Here is a 16,110-nt window from a genome sequence, read left to right as displayed (position 1 = left end):
TAAGGTATCACTGTGATTAGATCAGTGGTCAGATCAGTGGTAAGTAAAAGCCTATTACAAATAGTATAAATAGAAGATCCAAGTAAGATAATTGATTAAATTGATTATTGCATAAACTTTTCCCGACTTAAGTAACAAAGTGCCTTATGCAGATACCATCCAAGCAGATTCCATCGAACAAGAAATCTTGAAAACAAATCAACTAAAGGACGAGTGGACGAAGAACCAGTTAGTCAGGAGTTAAGAGTACTCAATCAATCCAATAAAAACATGAAATTTTATTGTTAATATAAAACAATATTACGATCAAGGTAAAAGGTAAAACGATAGGTGACTAAGCCAGTTTCTTAGTCCCGCTAGATAATAACATAAAAATAATTAAAAAACATAATGACCTCATTGTCTAACACATTTTCAATAAAAATAATAAAATTTACTAATCATTTTATATTAGTCGGAATATCATTTCAAATTAGCAATAAAATATTAAACCTTTTTAATACATGAATATAAACAAGAAAAATAATAAGACAAAATAACATTACGTCATCCGATTAAAAAAAATTAAAGAACAATAATTCAACTGAAAAGATAAATAGTTTAAATATTCAATAAACATAATAAAAAATTAATAAAAGCTCAACTGAAAATAATTGAAAGATAATTAAACCTACTATTATCAAACATATAATAAGCAGCTCAAACTCAATGTCTTTGAAAATTAAAAAAAAAAAAAACAGCTTTTTAGGTAGAATCTTAATATTTTGATAAATTAGTTCACTTTTTTACTCGGATAAATCTCACTTCACCTTAGATGAAATAGTGTGTATTTCTGGGAAGAAAACCATCGAAAACAAAGAGGGAATGAGCTTGCATGAGATAATGATACTATCTATAGTTTTGCTTCCTTGGGAGCTGAGTGTGCTGCACACTGTATTATTGACTGAGGAAACAGTTTTGAAATTCTGCTATTGCAAACAAGTTTTAGAGAAAGACAAAATGCCAACTTTACAGCTTATCTTCCTGCAGTTCCTTTCAAAACCTGTCACTAACCTATTAACTAATATTTATCTCAAACCAATTCAATATTATGAGTACACTCACAAATCAACACACTTTTACAAACCAAAAATGCTTGCTTTGCTAAAACATCATAAAGCCTCTTGCTACTACTTATAAAGTTCATTAATAATCTTTGTCTTTAGCAGATATTATTAAAAAAATTTCATTTGATTCCAAAATCAATTCTCAGTATTAAAACAATGAAATTCATACTTCGTGGACAGAAATTAGTCATCGGTTGTTAGTAGATACTATTGTGATCTGATCTGATCACTGTTTTGATTCTTTTTTTTTTTTCCCAACATGATAGTAACATGATTTATGAAGGTTATTTATGCACAAAAACCAAAAGGCAATTTACTTAAAAAACTAAAAAAACACATAAAAGTATACCTAATAAAAAGATAATTAGTAAAATTTTGATGTTGAAAAATAAAAAGTACCCAAAAACATGATGATGATTAAAAGTGAGAAAGGAATAAATTCAAGTGCACCACTAATGACTAGTCAAACTTGTGGTTTGACTGTTTTCCCTGTAATTAAATGCAGCACCTTGGAATGAATTCCCCATTACACATGCAATGCAACTACCATGAAGACTTGTTAATTACAACGACACATTACAGAAGCTTAATCACAGAGCAGTAGTGCTTTAAAACGATGAGCCACGACCATTGACCAAAGTCCACAGAAATTCCAACCTAATTATGGCATTAGACAACCAGACACAACAACCTTAACAAAATGTCCCACTCACTTTGTCTTCATGCCCTCAAGAACACGCATATACACATACTTCAAGCCTTCCACCACTTCCATTATCTCCTTCATAATATGTTCCAACTAAGAAATATACCAACCATCACAGAAATAAATACAACATGCACCACATCATACCAGAATACTGGTTAACACTGCACAGGTAAATTAAAACTCTTATTATAACTTCACTAACGAGTAATAATGGACCCCAAAACAAATACCATCACTAAAACTATTTATACAAAGGATTACATTCTAAAAACAGCAAAATAGGAGTATAATCAAAATCCTAGTTTAACAAAGCAGCCCAAAGTTTAGCAGTAATCTACACATAATAATAACAACAGTTGATTATTCTGTCAATTAAAAAAAAAAAGAAATTTGAGAGTTTTCAGGAAGAGAGAATTAAAATGAAAATCAAAATCCAACACCAGCCGGCGCGCCGACCCCAAGCTGAGCGGCGGGTGGATGCGGCTCAAGCTTCCTGTTGTTCCAAAAGCAAGCCTCCGGAGCTAGCTTAGCCGATGACCTCATCGGCTCCGACTTGCAGCGCGTGAGCACAAACGGCTCGTACCCATTACCTGATTTCGACCCCACCAGCTTCTGCTCAATCATTGTCGCCATTGACACTCCGGCGGCACCGCCCATCGCCGGGAACGAACACGACGACCGTGGCGGCTGCATCAGCGGTGGAGAAGGCTTCGGCTTCGGCTTGGTCTTTGTAAAGGTCTCTCCATTCAGCCTTTTGCCGCCGCCTGCGGCGGCAGGTCTCTCCGGTAGCCACCGTATGAAGTCGGTGCTGCAAACCCACGTTTCCTTGGACACCTCCATTGACAGCTTGGGCTCGCACATCATCAGTAACAAGCACTCCGGCAACGTTTCCCTTTCTCTATCTTCGCATTTTGACCCATTTTCTCGCTCCTTTGACTGTGGATCCGAATTCGGGTCTCGGGTCGGCTCTTGCGTTTCGGTCTCCGTAGTCACTTTCTCTTCTTCCTCCTCCGTTGACCCTTCTGAAGTTTCGGTCGTCACTGCTTCCGTTTCTGGCTCTCCGTCGTCGTTTTCCGGTTCTGAAGCTGTGAACGTTTCTGGGGTGGGTTCTGAAGCTGTGAACGTTTCTGGGGTGGAAGAAAGTTCTGAGCTTTCGTTGTTTTCTCTCACTTCTATAGCCTCTTGGAGATTAACCTCTTTTCCTTCGGTTTTAAGGTTGTGGAGATCTGAATGAGCTTCAGAATGTGTTAAAGTTTCACCTTTTTCGATGGCATTTTCATTTGCTTCTTGGTCACTCTTTTCTTCCTCTTCTTTTACTTCATGAAACTCTCTGCTTTCTATGTTTCCTACGCTTTCAACTTCATAGCTTTCCTTCCCGGCTTCTTCTTCTTCTTCTTCACTGACCACCACCATAGTTTCTGTTTCTCTTTGGCAAATGGTATCTTCTATGGTTTCTCTTTCAACTTCTTCTTCTTCTTCTTCTTCTACTTCTACTTGTTGCTCATCCTCTTTCACTTTGATGGGTTGCTGTGTGTCATCATCTTCTACTTCTTGTTCATCTTCATCCACAATGTCTTCTTCATCATGTTCTTCCCCTTCTTTTTCTTCTTCTTGACATTTGGTTTTGTGAACAGGTGATTCCCAAAAACGGTTAGCCAGAGCTGCCATTTTGACTGGATCAGATCTGCATCTCATCAATAAAAGAGCATTTTTGGGAGGAATACATATGCTAACTCTTGCTTTCTCTTCTTCCTCTCCCACCACCTCATCATTCTTCTTCTCTTCTTCCTCTCCAACCACCAAATCAACATCAATGTCCTCAAACACATGCCTCCTCTGGCTGCGGCTCCTCTCACCTCTCTCTCTTCCATCCTCCATTTCTTCCTCCATCACTAACTCAATCCCCCTTCCCTTCCCATCCCCATCCTGCAAAGCCACCAGCCACCTTCCAAGTCCATTCCCACACGAACCCTCTCTCACAAGTCCTCCTCCTTCCACTCCACCACCCTTTTCCTTCTCCTTCTCACTTGACATGCAAGAAGACCTGCAAGGAAAGAAGCAGCTGAACTCTCTCAAGGCCTCACATATTGTCAAGGGGAGATGCACCCATCTCTGATTCCGATGCTTCAAGCAGTTCTGGTGATGCTGAAACCCTTGGCTGTTTTGTCTAGTTAGATCTGCATTAGGATTTGCATTTCCATTGGCATTTGCACCACCTTGTTCACCCTTCCTAAAGCTAGCCTCTCCTCTCCTCTTAGACCTTGCCCTTATCTTCTTCCCTTGCTTCTTGGTCTTGACCCTCACCTGGCCAATGCAAGTGACTTTGGGAGAAGAAGGTTCAGGGTTCTCAAAGCCACACCCTCTTCTCTTGCCAGCAGTTGGGAACATGGGAGAGGCTTGGCCTCCCTTCATGCTGCCATTGCTCTTGAGCCTCCTGCTGACGGAAGAAGAGAGGGAAATCTGAGGAGGGTCTCTGCTGCGGCTTGGGCTGAGAATGGACTTAGAAGAGAGCTTCATGGATGAAGAGGACAAACGGGAAGTGAAGCAAACAAACAACTCGCTTGTGCTACTGCTATTGCTACTTGTGCTGCGATGGGGTCTCTCTCTATCTGTCTCCATTTTTTTCTTTTTTCTTTTTATTTGGTTTCAGAATAACACTTGCCAAGTCATGCCATGGCCATTGTGTGACACAAGAGTTGATTTTTTGGGATGGTAGCTCTATAAAAGCACAGTCAATAAATGAAAGATTGCTTAGCGTTGCTTGGTTGTGAGGTGGAGTGGCCTATTATCCTCAGTAACAGATTGCAAGGTGGCTACTATTTGTGAGTGAGAGTGTGTCCGATAGAATGAGAGAGAGAGAGATACTGAGAGAGAGGAAAGTGTTTAATGGAAGATGACGAAATGCTGTTTGTCTTTATCAAAATGTAACCCACTGTGGCTAGAGTGTAGGGTAGGGTCTTGTTGCCAACTGGTGCTTTTTCTTTATTTTTTATTTCTTACAGACATATTCTCATTAAGTTAGTTCTATATCTTAGTAAAACAAAACTTACTTTCATTTTTCACATTTTTTCACATAATCTGTCACCTTATCTTGCAACTATGCACTACGGAGGAATAATAATCCATTCCCCCAGATTCATCGATTCACAAGTGGTTTCTTCTAAGATGACTATAATATTTTTCTTTGGACTTGGTATTTGGGAATGGGATAGTGTGGTATGAATCATATGTGTGGTGAAATGAAGTGGGGGGTGAATCTTGAATGATACTTGTTATTAGTGAAGTACTCAAGTCTCAAGGTTCGTCTCCGTGTTCAGCAGAAAAGGAAAAATCATCTGCGTGCACGAGACTTTTGGCAGATCAACAACTTTGGTAAAGACAGAAAGCAGTGGGAAAATAATAGAAAAAGAAAGGTTGTGTGTGAGAGTGTGAGTGGAAAAGAAATTTGACAGGAAAAGGAATAGATAAAGAGTTTATATTCTTGTAAGACTAGCATAAAGGAGATTTTGGCCTCATGTCGTGAATAATATATGTGTTTACTATTAGACGTTTCGGTAAAATCAATGCTACTATTTTAGATCATGATTGTTAAAATTTTCTAAAATAGTTTCTGGATATAATGGGATTTTTATCCCCTAAATATAGATAACTTTTGCCTTAATAAAAACCTATGTGAAAACACTAGCACACTACCAAATAATGGTACGATAATCTTAACCAACAACTAGCAAACACAACTACCAATACAACTTGGAAAACAAAACCTACCCAACGGCTATTTATGAGAGGAAAAAAATAGAAAAGCCCACCTAACGGTATAGTATTTGTCAATATCAGAAGCATTATCAGCCGCAATGAATGTGAAAGAAATCTCTCAAATAATAATTTGATTAGCTTCGCTTCTTGTATTCTTAATACGTAATTAATGCCCACAAACTACAAAAATGATGAAGAAAACAGTAGATGTATTTAATAAATACAACAAGCGCTGCCATAACGTGATAGAAAGAAAGAAAGAAAAAAGTGTGAATTGACAAAGACCCAAATTGGATTGGAGTGTCTATATAAAAACATAATCATATTTTGAGTGGTTTTCTTGAATACGAAACTATTGCATACCGAGCCCTTAACATGTTCCTCAACTTTGTTAATTCAGCTGTCAAGGATTCCCATTTTTATAAGATTCATGAAATGTGATTCTACAATAATGGAGTTTATTGTAGGTGGCAGGTAGCCTGATGGGAAATGGTTGGAATAAGGGACAAGAATGAATATGCAGCAGATAATGTATATATGTATGTGATCCAAATTGAGATGCAAAAATGTTATAAAGATGTATTGTGATAGGTGGTAGGAAGCAGTAAAATAGTGTGGGGAGGAACGTGGGCAGATAGATTGATAGATGATAGAAGGAGATGAAGGAAAATGAAAATGGGGGAGAAAGTTTTGGTGTTGGGAATACAAAAGTTGATGACACTTTCACAGAATTCATGTGTCCATCCGTGTGGTGTGAGAACTCAGAGCTGCAGTGATAATACTATTGTTTTGTAAGTGTAGATGTAAATACCAAATAACTAAAAACCTGTACCCTTATGGTACAGTGTCTGTCTGTAACATATGCCTGCCTTTTCTGCTTTCTCACCTCTCTCTCTCTCTCTCTCTCTCTCTCTCTGTTTTCACAATACAAACACACTATTATTGTTATTATGTCTTGTTTTTCAGACTTCTCATCATTTGTCAGGGCACATTAGATATATTTAATCAACATTAAGAAGATGGTAAAATAATAATTAGGTTGTTTGGAAATGAAGAAATGATGGGTTGGGAGTGGCAGATACGAAATAAGAAAGCAGAAGAAGGGTGTGTGTGAAAGACGTCACGTGGGAATAAGACAGGAAGAGATGAAAAGAAGAAGGAAGAAGGTGCACCGCACGTGACCACACGATACATACAAGCTTAGCAATTTCATTGCTTTTAGCTGTTGCTCCCCTATCTCACTCATCACTGCTTTCCTTTTACGCCACGCGCCTTTTACTGCATTTCACCATATTTTTCTGTTTTCATTTCACCATACTTTCAACTTTTTGTCCGGTACTCAGAGTACCATCCTTTTAATAATGGAATACATTTGCATGCAAGAATTCCATTAGAAACGAATGCATGGGTTGACGATGGTGATTGAAGCTACCTAGAAGAATATGGAAGTTGAGTGTAAGATGATTTTGTACTAATGAATAATTACATATTTTTTATTTTATATTTCAATAGATTAAACATTATTTATCATTTTATAAAAGTCAACAACTTTACCATGTTTGAATTGAATAAAGAATGTAAAGGAGAGACCCGGGGAGAAAAAAAAGGGAGAAAAAAAAGTGTGTGCAGGCACGCGCATGAAAAGGAGAGTAGATGCAAGATTCCGAAACAAACATATGGACCCATTTGCGAAGGAGTGTGCCGTTTACTATGCTTCCCATGGATATCATAGAAATCTGCGCACATGTGACGCGTGGCAGAGAAATCCATTCATTCATTTCATTGCCTTTGCCAAAATATTATCGACTGATATTAATAAAATGAAGCTAATTGAATAGGTCAGTCACTTGCCTGCCAAATAATGCAAACAAACTAGCACATATAGACCACCATTAATTTGAAAATGAAAAGTTTTTTTAATAAATTAAACTTTCTAGTTATTGATAATATTTTATTTCATAATACTGTTACTGCATTCATTAGTTGGATACTTAATTCAATTTTGGTGTAAAATCAGAGATTGGTAAACACCCTTCAACCATCATCTCAACACTCACGTCACATGCAACAAGGTAAAGCATTTAATAGGGTTAGGTTAGAGGTGTGGTCCAGCTACATGGAAACCCACTCAGAGAACCACGCACAACTCTTTGTTCATATGATCCTAACTCCAAAGCTGAATGATAACCAACTTAATAAGTGGGTCAAGGTTACTTAAAAAGAATGGGTTTGACCATACATTTACACAACTTGACAAAACTGATACTAAGAACGCATATAGAAAGACATCTATAAAAAGCAGATTGTGCAATAATATTTTTTTATGGACTTACATTGAAGGGCACTTTAACTTTGTCTGGTTTTTTGGGCTTTTCTGCATGAGGCCCGGTTGAGGTAAAGCCGATGCCGTAAAGTGGGCAATGAGCCTTTTTGAGGTACCTTTACATTTTTTCTAAACTATGATAATTACGAAGTTGATTAGGGTAATATTATAATACAAAGAGTAACTAAAGAGGTGAAGACCTAATTTATAGTGTTACAATCAAAATAATTGCTGGTTTGGTGACCAGTGTTAGGGGGTTGTCAAAGTGTGTAATGCAGTCCATGTTAGATTGTGTCCCACCAGACCGTAAATAATTGAATAGTTGTATCCAAGTGAGGTTACAAGTTTTAATTCATTAACATTTGAATCACGAATGCCACACGTGATCAAGAAAGGAGAATAGGCTGTTCCTAGCAGTTCAAATAAATTAAAAGGTAAGCAGACAAATGCTGCCCGATAATGTTCCTAAGATCTGGCCATTTCAACAGCAAATGATGCCTACCTCTCCGCTCCCTAGTAGCACAATACGTCAATACAATGAACAAGCTTTCTGCTAATAATTTACCAATGTTCTCTTTCGATGTCACAATTCAAGCGAACATGGATAGGCTACTGATAGTGAGTGCAACTGACACATGGGGGTTATGAAGGTATAACGTCATGTCAACACCTTCCACGACAACACAAATGGACATGACTAAAACTTGAACAGTTGTAAAGGTAAAGAAAGGTCGTCATGTGTCACACAGACTTATCAATTTACAGACTTTCATGACCGGATATATTCTGAATCAAAAATTTACAAAGAGTTTCCACTTTCTATCATATAATGAAAACCCAGAAAAAAAGAAAAAAGAAAACTATCAATTCGTCAATTAATTGTGGAACATTCCATTGAAAAGAGAACCCAAGAATGAAGGGGAAAAAACCTAGTTTAAGCGGCTGCTATCAGCTTCGGGACGTCAATCAAATTCCAGAACTATTTTACCTGGAATGAGCTTCTTGTCTTTTGCCTCATGTGCCTCTTTTACTTGTGTTATGGGAAACGTTGTATGCACAGGTATCTTCATCTTCCCAGCTTCACATAGCTTTCGAATCTCATTTAAACCGTCTGAGTCAGCCCTCATGTATGTCCATGAGTATTCTGTAATCACAATGAACGAAGGAGTTTTGGCTCCACATTAAAAAAAAACTTCACCAGGAATTTGTCAGTACAGGTAAAACAAGGAAATAAACACCACCCTTGGTTTCTAACTTACACCAATAACAATTTAAATTAAATCTAAAGGGAACACCAAGCACAAAACAATTAGACTGTTAAATCAAAAATGTGTTTTTCACTTTTTCTACAAGGAAGGTGGACATGCGAGAAAGGGTTTTACTTCAGGATATCTTTGATTCTGCTTCATTTACATAACAACCAGCAAGAAAGCTTGATGTCAATCTCGCTACCTTAAATGGAATACCAGATGCATAGAGTACAAGGAAATTACAGCATAACCCATTTTCAAAATTTCTATTCCTTTAATTAAGTTGGTTCAGCTCCAGATCTTATCAATGCTTGAGAGTTCTACTTAGGTCACCTAGGTATGAGAAAGAAAAAATTTCCAGTAATACAATGTTAGATTAAAAACAAATATCATATCAATCAGCATAATATAAAATTTTTTCACTCCATCTAAACTACTCCTTTAGCCTATAGTGAACTACGGACGACGAAAGGGGAGTAGCATGTATGCACATTAGGCGTGGTAAAAAGACTATAAGTTTGTTTGGACAAACTTCTTCGCAAACACTTTTCGGAGAAAAAAATAAGAAAAATGAAATGTTTTCTCCATAAACTAAAATTAGCTTATGTACAGATTAACTTACACGAGTTAATTTTGGTTTATGAAAAAGCATTTTTTTTTTTCTGTTGTAGATGTGCTTAGATAGAAGTCTACCAAAAAAGGTCTAATGTATACATATCCATTATTTATGTCAATTATGTTAGTAAAGAGTTAGATAAGACTTTGTTGTTGTTGTATGTTAGTACCAAGTTAGTTAGGTTAGTCAACAAAATAAAGGGTTTCTGTTAGAAAGAAGGTAAATGGGCTTGCAACTATGTAGGTCCATCAAGGTGGGTTTCAGTTATGAACTGTAGACCAGTAGTTTCCTACAAATAAGAATAACTATAGACAGTTCAGATAACCTTTGTCCTTGAGAAAGCAGTGTAAGGAGTGGATCCAGACCTCTTCAAATATCTAGAATTTTGTTTTTCTTCTTATGGGCTTTCATCCCTAATTTCATTCAATGAAAACTGTCCTTTCTCACTGCTATGATACAAGTTCTATCAATTGGTACAAGAGAAATTGAGCCCAGAGTTGTGGGCGCATTAACGACAGATTCTTGGAGCATTTGGAATCATTGGGGAGCAGGGAATAGAATCTTTGAAGGAGATGACGAAATAACTCAGGCAAAAGGTACAGGTGATCCTCAACGTATAAAATGATCATGTTAATTAAGGGAAGTAGAAGTTTCAACCAATAGGTGGATGGAAAAATCACAGAATTTGTCTCCAACGTTTATAGGAACAGGTATCGTCAATAAACAGAAAAGTATGAACAATATTTCATGTTGGATGAAGAAAATAGAAGTAAAGATGAAAATCAAGAGCCAAGAAAAGAACCGCGTGGAAAGAATAGTTAGTGGATGGACCTAGAAAAACAAATAAAAACAGCAACAAAAGGACAATCAAAGGGAGAAAAAGAGGCTGGAGCAATGCGGGCTAAGAACAACTAGAATCATATTCCGACATGGAAGGTGTAGAACTGGAACCCTGGAGAAATAAATGGTGTTTTTTCGGAATTAACAAATCCAACCCACTACAATAAAATGGGAAAAGGAAAAGAAAACAGGAAGTCACGGGAACTGAGTGTTCCTCACATCCTAGTCAACCAGACCCAACAGAGTAAGATAGATGACCTATGAAGGTCATGGTAATTCCTCATAACCTTTGGCTGTAAGGCTGCAACTACAACACTCAGTTTCATGGTAAAAAATGCCTCAGAAAACACAGTATTAGAGATGAATGGCTACAATCACATTGGTATTTAACCTAGGAGGATTGAAAGTTAACTTTGGTAAAAAAAAAAAAAAAAAAGACTTTATTCTTGTTGACTTGGTCACCACCATGATTCTGTCGTCAATAAGAACACCACGGGAACTTTATTTCAGCATTCAGAAGCAGTTCACCTTGAGGAAATGTTGAAATTTTAGGGGAGAGTATGATAGATACCCATTAATTAGTTTTGTAGTGGTTAGCTAAGTTAGTTAGTCAAAGAGATACACAAGCTTATGTTAGAAAGAAGGGCAGTGTATTTGTATTGCAACTAATTAAGCCAGTTAAGCATGGGTTTCAGTTATAAACTGTAGACCAGTAACTTAGGGGATTCTGTGATCGGAAAGCAGTACAAGGAGAGGATCTAGACCTCTTGAAATATTTGGAATTACGAATGAATGAATTCACAGACTTCTTCATAGTTTCATTCAATAAAAACCCAGTTTTTTCTTGTTGCTATGATACCAGTCCTATCAATGTCAAACAAAAGATAGAAATTACAAAGGAAAGGAGTAAACATACTTCCAGGTTATCAAAGCAAAATAGAATGATAATTTGGACATTTCTACCTATTCCATGAGTGCACCGGTATAGAAGCTGTTTATTCAATAAAAGAGCTGTAGCTGCTGGAAGCCCAATAGCAAGTCCATACCTATCAGCCAAGGATGCTGCCTCCCCCTTCAATGAAATAGCAAACATAGGAGATTGAAGCACAAGCATTGCTTTTTAAGAAAGACATCTAAAAGGTCACTCTGCCAACGAACTAAGTACATCTGCAAAGTGTGATAAGGATGAGAAAGGTGACATTCATATCCTACCTGAAGTGTCATGTAATGTCCACCTCGTTTCAGAAAACTAATGCCTATTCGTTCTGTCTCTGAGACACCAATAGTATCCAAAACAGCATCAAACCTCCCCTTTATAGCCAATTCAACATCCTGTCAATCCAGAATAAAGTTATAAGAAAACCACTGATTTTCATATATATTTGTCTTGGATTGCATTTGGGCTTGGGTTTTATGTTAATTAGGTCTTATTGGTACATATTCTAAACCTCAAATTTCACTTTATGGATAGTATTACAGAATAGAGTCAATCCTTATGGATTAGGATTTATTTGTATTTCTTAGAGAAAGAAGTTAAATTAAGATAAGACCTTAGCTGCCATCACTCTTCCATATAACTTTATTGAACAATTAAAATTAAATAGATATCTTGTTTAGATTTGCAATCCCCAATCGCCCCCTAAGTTCTCACTTATCCACATTTATAATTATTTTCACTAACTTCAAACTTAAATATAAAAAATTAGTTTGAAAAGAAAAAACATCTTACCAATGACCACGTGCCAACGGCCAGTTTCCACATTCATCAAATGGCAACTATTTTCTGTTTTAAAATCTCTATTTTATTTCAGTTTTTAGCATCTTATTCTCTGTTTTTTGATAAACTGGTACACCAAGTATTTGTTATTTTCCCTTTCATGATCTTTTTTTCAAACAAAAAGCTTCAATAGCAATATTTGGCACAGTTTAAATAACTGAAGACTGGAAAAAAGTATACAAAAGAAGTTTCAACACCACCTCAGCAACATAATCAACAGCTTGCTCCGCACCAGCAGCTAACAGTCTCTCTACGCTTTGACCTCCACAAGTAGTTACAACAGAGCATCCAGCAGCTACTGCAAGCTGAATTGCAGCCAACCCTACTGCTCCTCCACCTCCCACTACTAATATCCTTTGTCTGTTTGAGATAAGCTAAAGGATATAAGTTAGTGGAACGAGAGCTTTTAGCAAGCTGAACTTATAGTGTGATAAAAATACAAAAAAAAAATATAGAACAGAAAATAATATGCAGAAATTAATTTCCACCCATTGAAATCATAATCTCATCAATATAAACATACCCCTCACTTATTCTCGCTGTACATTTTAGTCCACGCCAAGCTGTCAATGCAGCAAAAGGAATGGCACTGGCTTCCTACAAGATTAAAATGGGAAAAAAAGAAGAAAAAAGCATGGGTTCAATTATCAAAGTAAACAAGGGAAATTATAACCAATTGCTAAATGTAGAAACCACTAATTTTGTAAAGAATGAGTTATAAGATTGAAAGAAAAACCAACGGATAGGGCACAAAGAGACAAATATTATTGCCATAGTTATAGAAACTGAATCAGAAACTATGAATGGGAAAGAAAACTCAAACAAAGAGACTGAGAATTTCGTATAGAAGTTTCATAATTAATACAGAAACACCTTTGGCACTTCGAGGGTTCAGAATCCTCCCACTATTTACTAATTTTCCTAATACCTTCAAGACCTGAAAACACACCTACATATATACAAGCTTCCCAACACAACAACAAAGTTAACTACTAACAGATTTTACAGCTGTTTAAATTAAAAAAAAAAAAAAACAGCTGTATTTTTCCTTTACCCTTGTTTCTTCTTTAATAGACCTTCGTAATAGGAAGTCGTGTCCTAACAATACCCAGGCCAATAAGATTCACCTTGTCCTCAAGATGGAATTGTGGGAAAAGTTCAGCAATTACAAAAACATCCACCATTTCTATGCTCTTCTTCTTCCTTGTGCTCTTCTATTAACATGATGATGTTGAGTTGCTTGTTCTTGCAAACATGACTCACGCTATATTTTTCATCACAATGAAAACATTCTCCTTTTATGCTCTTTTCTTAAAGCTCTGACTGTGTGAATATTTTAAAATTGCCTCTATTGTGGCCAGACCATTAGCCTTTACCTCATTACTGCCTTGCAGGTACCAGGTTGAGAAAAAGAATTTGCTTCAGCCAATAAATTGGGTGGTGTTGAATTAGTTGTTGCCATTGATCTTGGAGGTGTTGTTATCCATTCCTTTGTTCCTCTTTGAATAGGAAAACTCCTACCCCCTCCTCTGTCTCCATAATCCCCTACTGCCTTTGCTACCGCTACATTCTTCCCTTCAATAGTGTGGGATTTATTCATATTTCAGAAAGATTATTTGTATTATACAGTTTCAATTCTGCTCTGAACTCCTCCCGTAACCCATTAAAAAAAATCTCATCAAATATTGTTCATCCAACCCCTTAATAACTCACACAAATCTTTCAAATTGAGTGATGAATTCATTCACAGATTTCTCCTGCTCAATAGGCAGCAATGACTCAAAAGGATCTCCCATTAAAATCAGTTGGAATCTTTGAATGAGGGCATTCTTGAAACCAAAACAAGGCTGGTTTGGGTTGCATGTTTCCTACCACTGAAACCAAGATAGCGATTTCCTTCCATTGCCACCATAACCTCTTCCATTTTCTCCTCTTCTTGTACCCCTCTCAAATGGAAATAATGCTCAACTTTTCCTATCCAACCCATTGCATCTTCTCCCTCAAAAACAAGACTATCCAGCTGCCTCCATTTGTCACAATTCTTGTTTCCCAAGAATGTTGCACTCGCCAATTCTTCTGGTGCACCTTTATCAGAAACTCTCTGGTTTATAGAAGTTGCTGCACTTGCACCTTTCCTACATCCCTCTTTCACAAATTTTCCACCAGCCTCTCCAACCGAGCCAAGCAAAAATCTTTTAGTAAAAGTCGAGCTTCTAAATCTGCATCCATTTGGGATAGTCTTGCATTAAGTCTTCCTTCAAAATGTTCCGGTTATTGAATTCCCCAGCTAGAGTCTTCTCCAATGCTTCCACTAGTGATTCCATCATTCTTGTAGGCACCATGTGTACTAACCCACAGAGCTCGAATCGAGCTCTAATAACAGTTTATAGAAACTGGATCAAAAACTCAAACAAAGAGACTGAGAATTTTAAATAGAAGTTTCAGAATTATTACAAAAACACCTTTGGCACTTCGAGGGTCCAGAATCCTCCCACTATTCACTAATTTTCCTAATACCCCAAGACCTGAAAACAGGCCTATATTTATATATACAAGCTTCCCAACGCAACAACAAAGTTAACTACCAACAGATTTTGCAGCTGTTTGAATTAAAACAATCAGCTGTATTTTTCCTTTCCCCTTGTTTCTTCTTTAATAGAGCTTAGTAATAGTAGTAATAGGAGGTTGTGTCCTACCACATAGCTATCACTTTAGAGAGCTAAACGGGTGTACAATATGAAAATAATGGCATCTAATTACTGTTATGAATTGATCATAGTAAATTTAATCCCTCACACATATTGATTGCAAACAGCTTCCACAGTCCAACATAGACACAAATATACCTAACTATATAGTGATCATGACAATACAACATACCACGTGAGTAAGTGAATCTGGCTTCGGAGTAACCTCATCCTCTGAGAGAATCGCATAGTCCGTGTAAGTGCCCCTCACAGCAGTGGGATGCAGAGCCCCAAAAACCTGTTCTCCCACACTCACCGACGTCACAGAAGCTCCAACCGCCGCAACCTCACCACTGATGTCGCGCCCCAAAATGAGAGGCAACAATCTCTCGAAAATGGAACGCCCGTAACCGGCACGCATCTGAGACAAACAATAAGAAATTCTCAAAAGAGCTCAGAAAATTCTCAACACAGTTAAAAAAAAAATCCCAAAACATCAACAAATCTTCACAACAGTTCAAGAAACTCTCAGAACAGCTCAAAACCTCTTCAAAACAGGCGAGTTCAAGAACATTTCAAGGAAAGCAATGCAACTGCAAGACAACTCACACGAGTATCCAAGGGGTTGACGGAAACGGCACGCGTGTGGACGAGGACTTCGTGCGGCTTCAGCGGAGGGACTTGCACGTTCGACCGAAGCTCAAGCAGGTCGGGTCCACCGAAGGAGGGAAGAAGCACGGCTCTGCAGTCTGAAACGTAGGATTTGAAACGGTGATAACTGAAAGCAGAGGGCGTTATTCTCGTGAACGCGCGATTGCTCGGAATCCGCATCTTCTCAGTATTTGAGGCTGAATTTCAGAGCATTGAGATTGGGTTGGATCTCAATGATTTAGGGTTTAGGGTTTTTGAAGTGAAGGTGAGGAGTGTGTGTGCATGTGCACCATGTGAATGAGAGAGAGAAGGGAACGTGTCTGTGTTTTGATCCGCAGAGATAGAAGCGGTGGTTGTTGCGTTTCGTTTAAACTTTTGGTCATAGTCGCGCCTTG

General features: G+C 37.5%; 2 protein-coding genes across 2 annotated transcripts; both read right to left on the bottom strand.

Moving 5' to 3' along the window:
• Nucleotides 1–1,970: 1,970 nt before the first annotated feature.
• On the bottom strand, nt 1,971–4,780 carry LOC114185173. The gene has a single exon (XM_028072742.1). The coding sequence runs from the start codon at nt 4,432–4,434 to the stop codon at nt 2,242–2,244; it is 2,193 nt and encodes a 730-aa protein (XP_027928543.1). The 5' UTR covers nt 4,435–4,780; the 3' UTR covers nt 1,971–2,241.
• Nucleotides 4,781–8,588: 3,808 nt separating this feature from the next.
• LOC114185242 (reticulon-4-interacting protein 1, mitochondrial) lies at nt 8,589–16,110 on the bottom strand. The gene is made up of 7 exons (XM_028072860.1): nt 15,674–16,110; nt 15,258–15,485; nt 12,901–12,974; nt 12,578–12,737; nt 11,813–11,932; nt 11,564–11,672; nt 8,589–9,038 (listed from the first exon to the last, which is right to left on the bottom strand). The coding sequence occupies exons 1-7, from the start codon at nt 15,893–15,895 to the stop codon at nt 8,857–8,859; spliced, it is 1,095 nt and encodes a 364-aa protein (XP_027928661.1). The 5' UTR covers nt 15,896–16,110; the 3' UTR covers nt 8,589–8,856.

The sequence above is a fragment of the Vigna unguiculata genome, chromosome 5 (assembly GCF_004118075.2).
Source record: "Vigna unguiculata cultivar IT97K-499-35 chromosome 5, ASM411807v1, whole genome shotgun sequence".
Taxonomy (NCBI): Eukaryota; Viridiplantae; Streptophyta; class Magnoliopsida; order Fabales; family Fabaceae; genus Vigna; species Vigna unguiculata.
The sequence above is the reverse complement of the archived record's forward strand: the minus strand, read 5'-3'. Positions and strand labels throughout refer to the sequence as shown.

What these genes read in the sequence shown, in the direction of transcription:
- LOC114185242 (XM_028072860.1), bottom strand. Translation starts at nt 15,895, where the DNA reads ATGCGGATTCCGAGCAATCGCGCGTTCACGAGAATAACGCCCTCTGCT. An exon ending in ACAGCGAGAATAAGTGAGGG is followed by an intron (nt 12,738 to 12,900) that starts GTATGTTTATAT and finishes TATCTCAAACAG; the next exon opens with ACAAAGGATATTAGTAGTGG. An exon ending in CCGGTGCACTCATGGAATAG is followed by an intron (nt 9,039 to 11,563) that starts GTAGAAATGTCC and finishes TTGTGATTACAG; the next exon opens with AATACTCATGGACATACATG.
- LOC114185173 (XM_028072742.1), bottom strand. Translation starts at nt 4,434, where the DNA reads ATGGAGACAGATAGAGAGAGACCCCATCGCAGCACAAGTAGCAATAGC.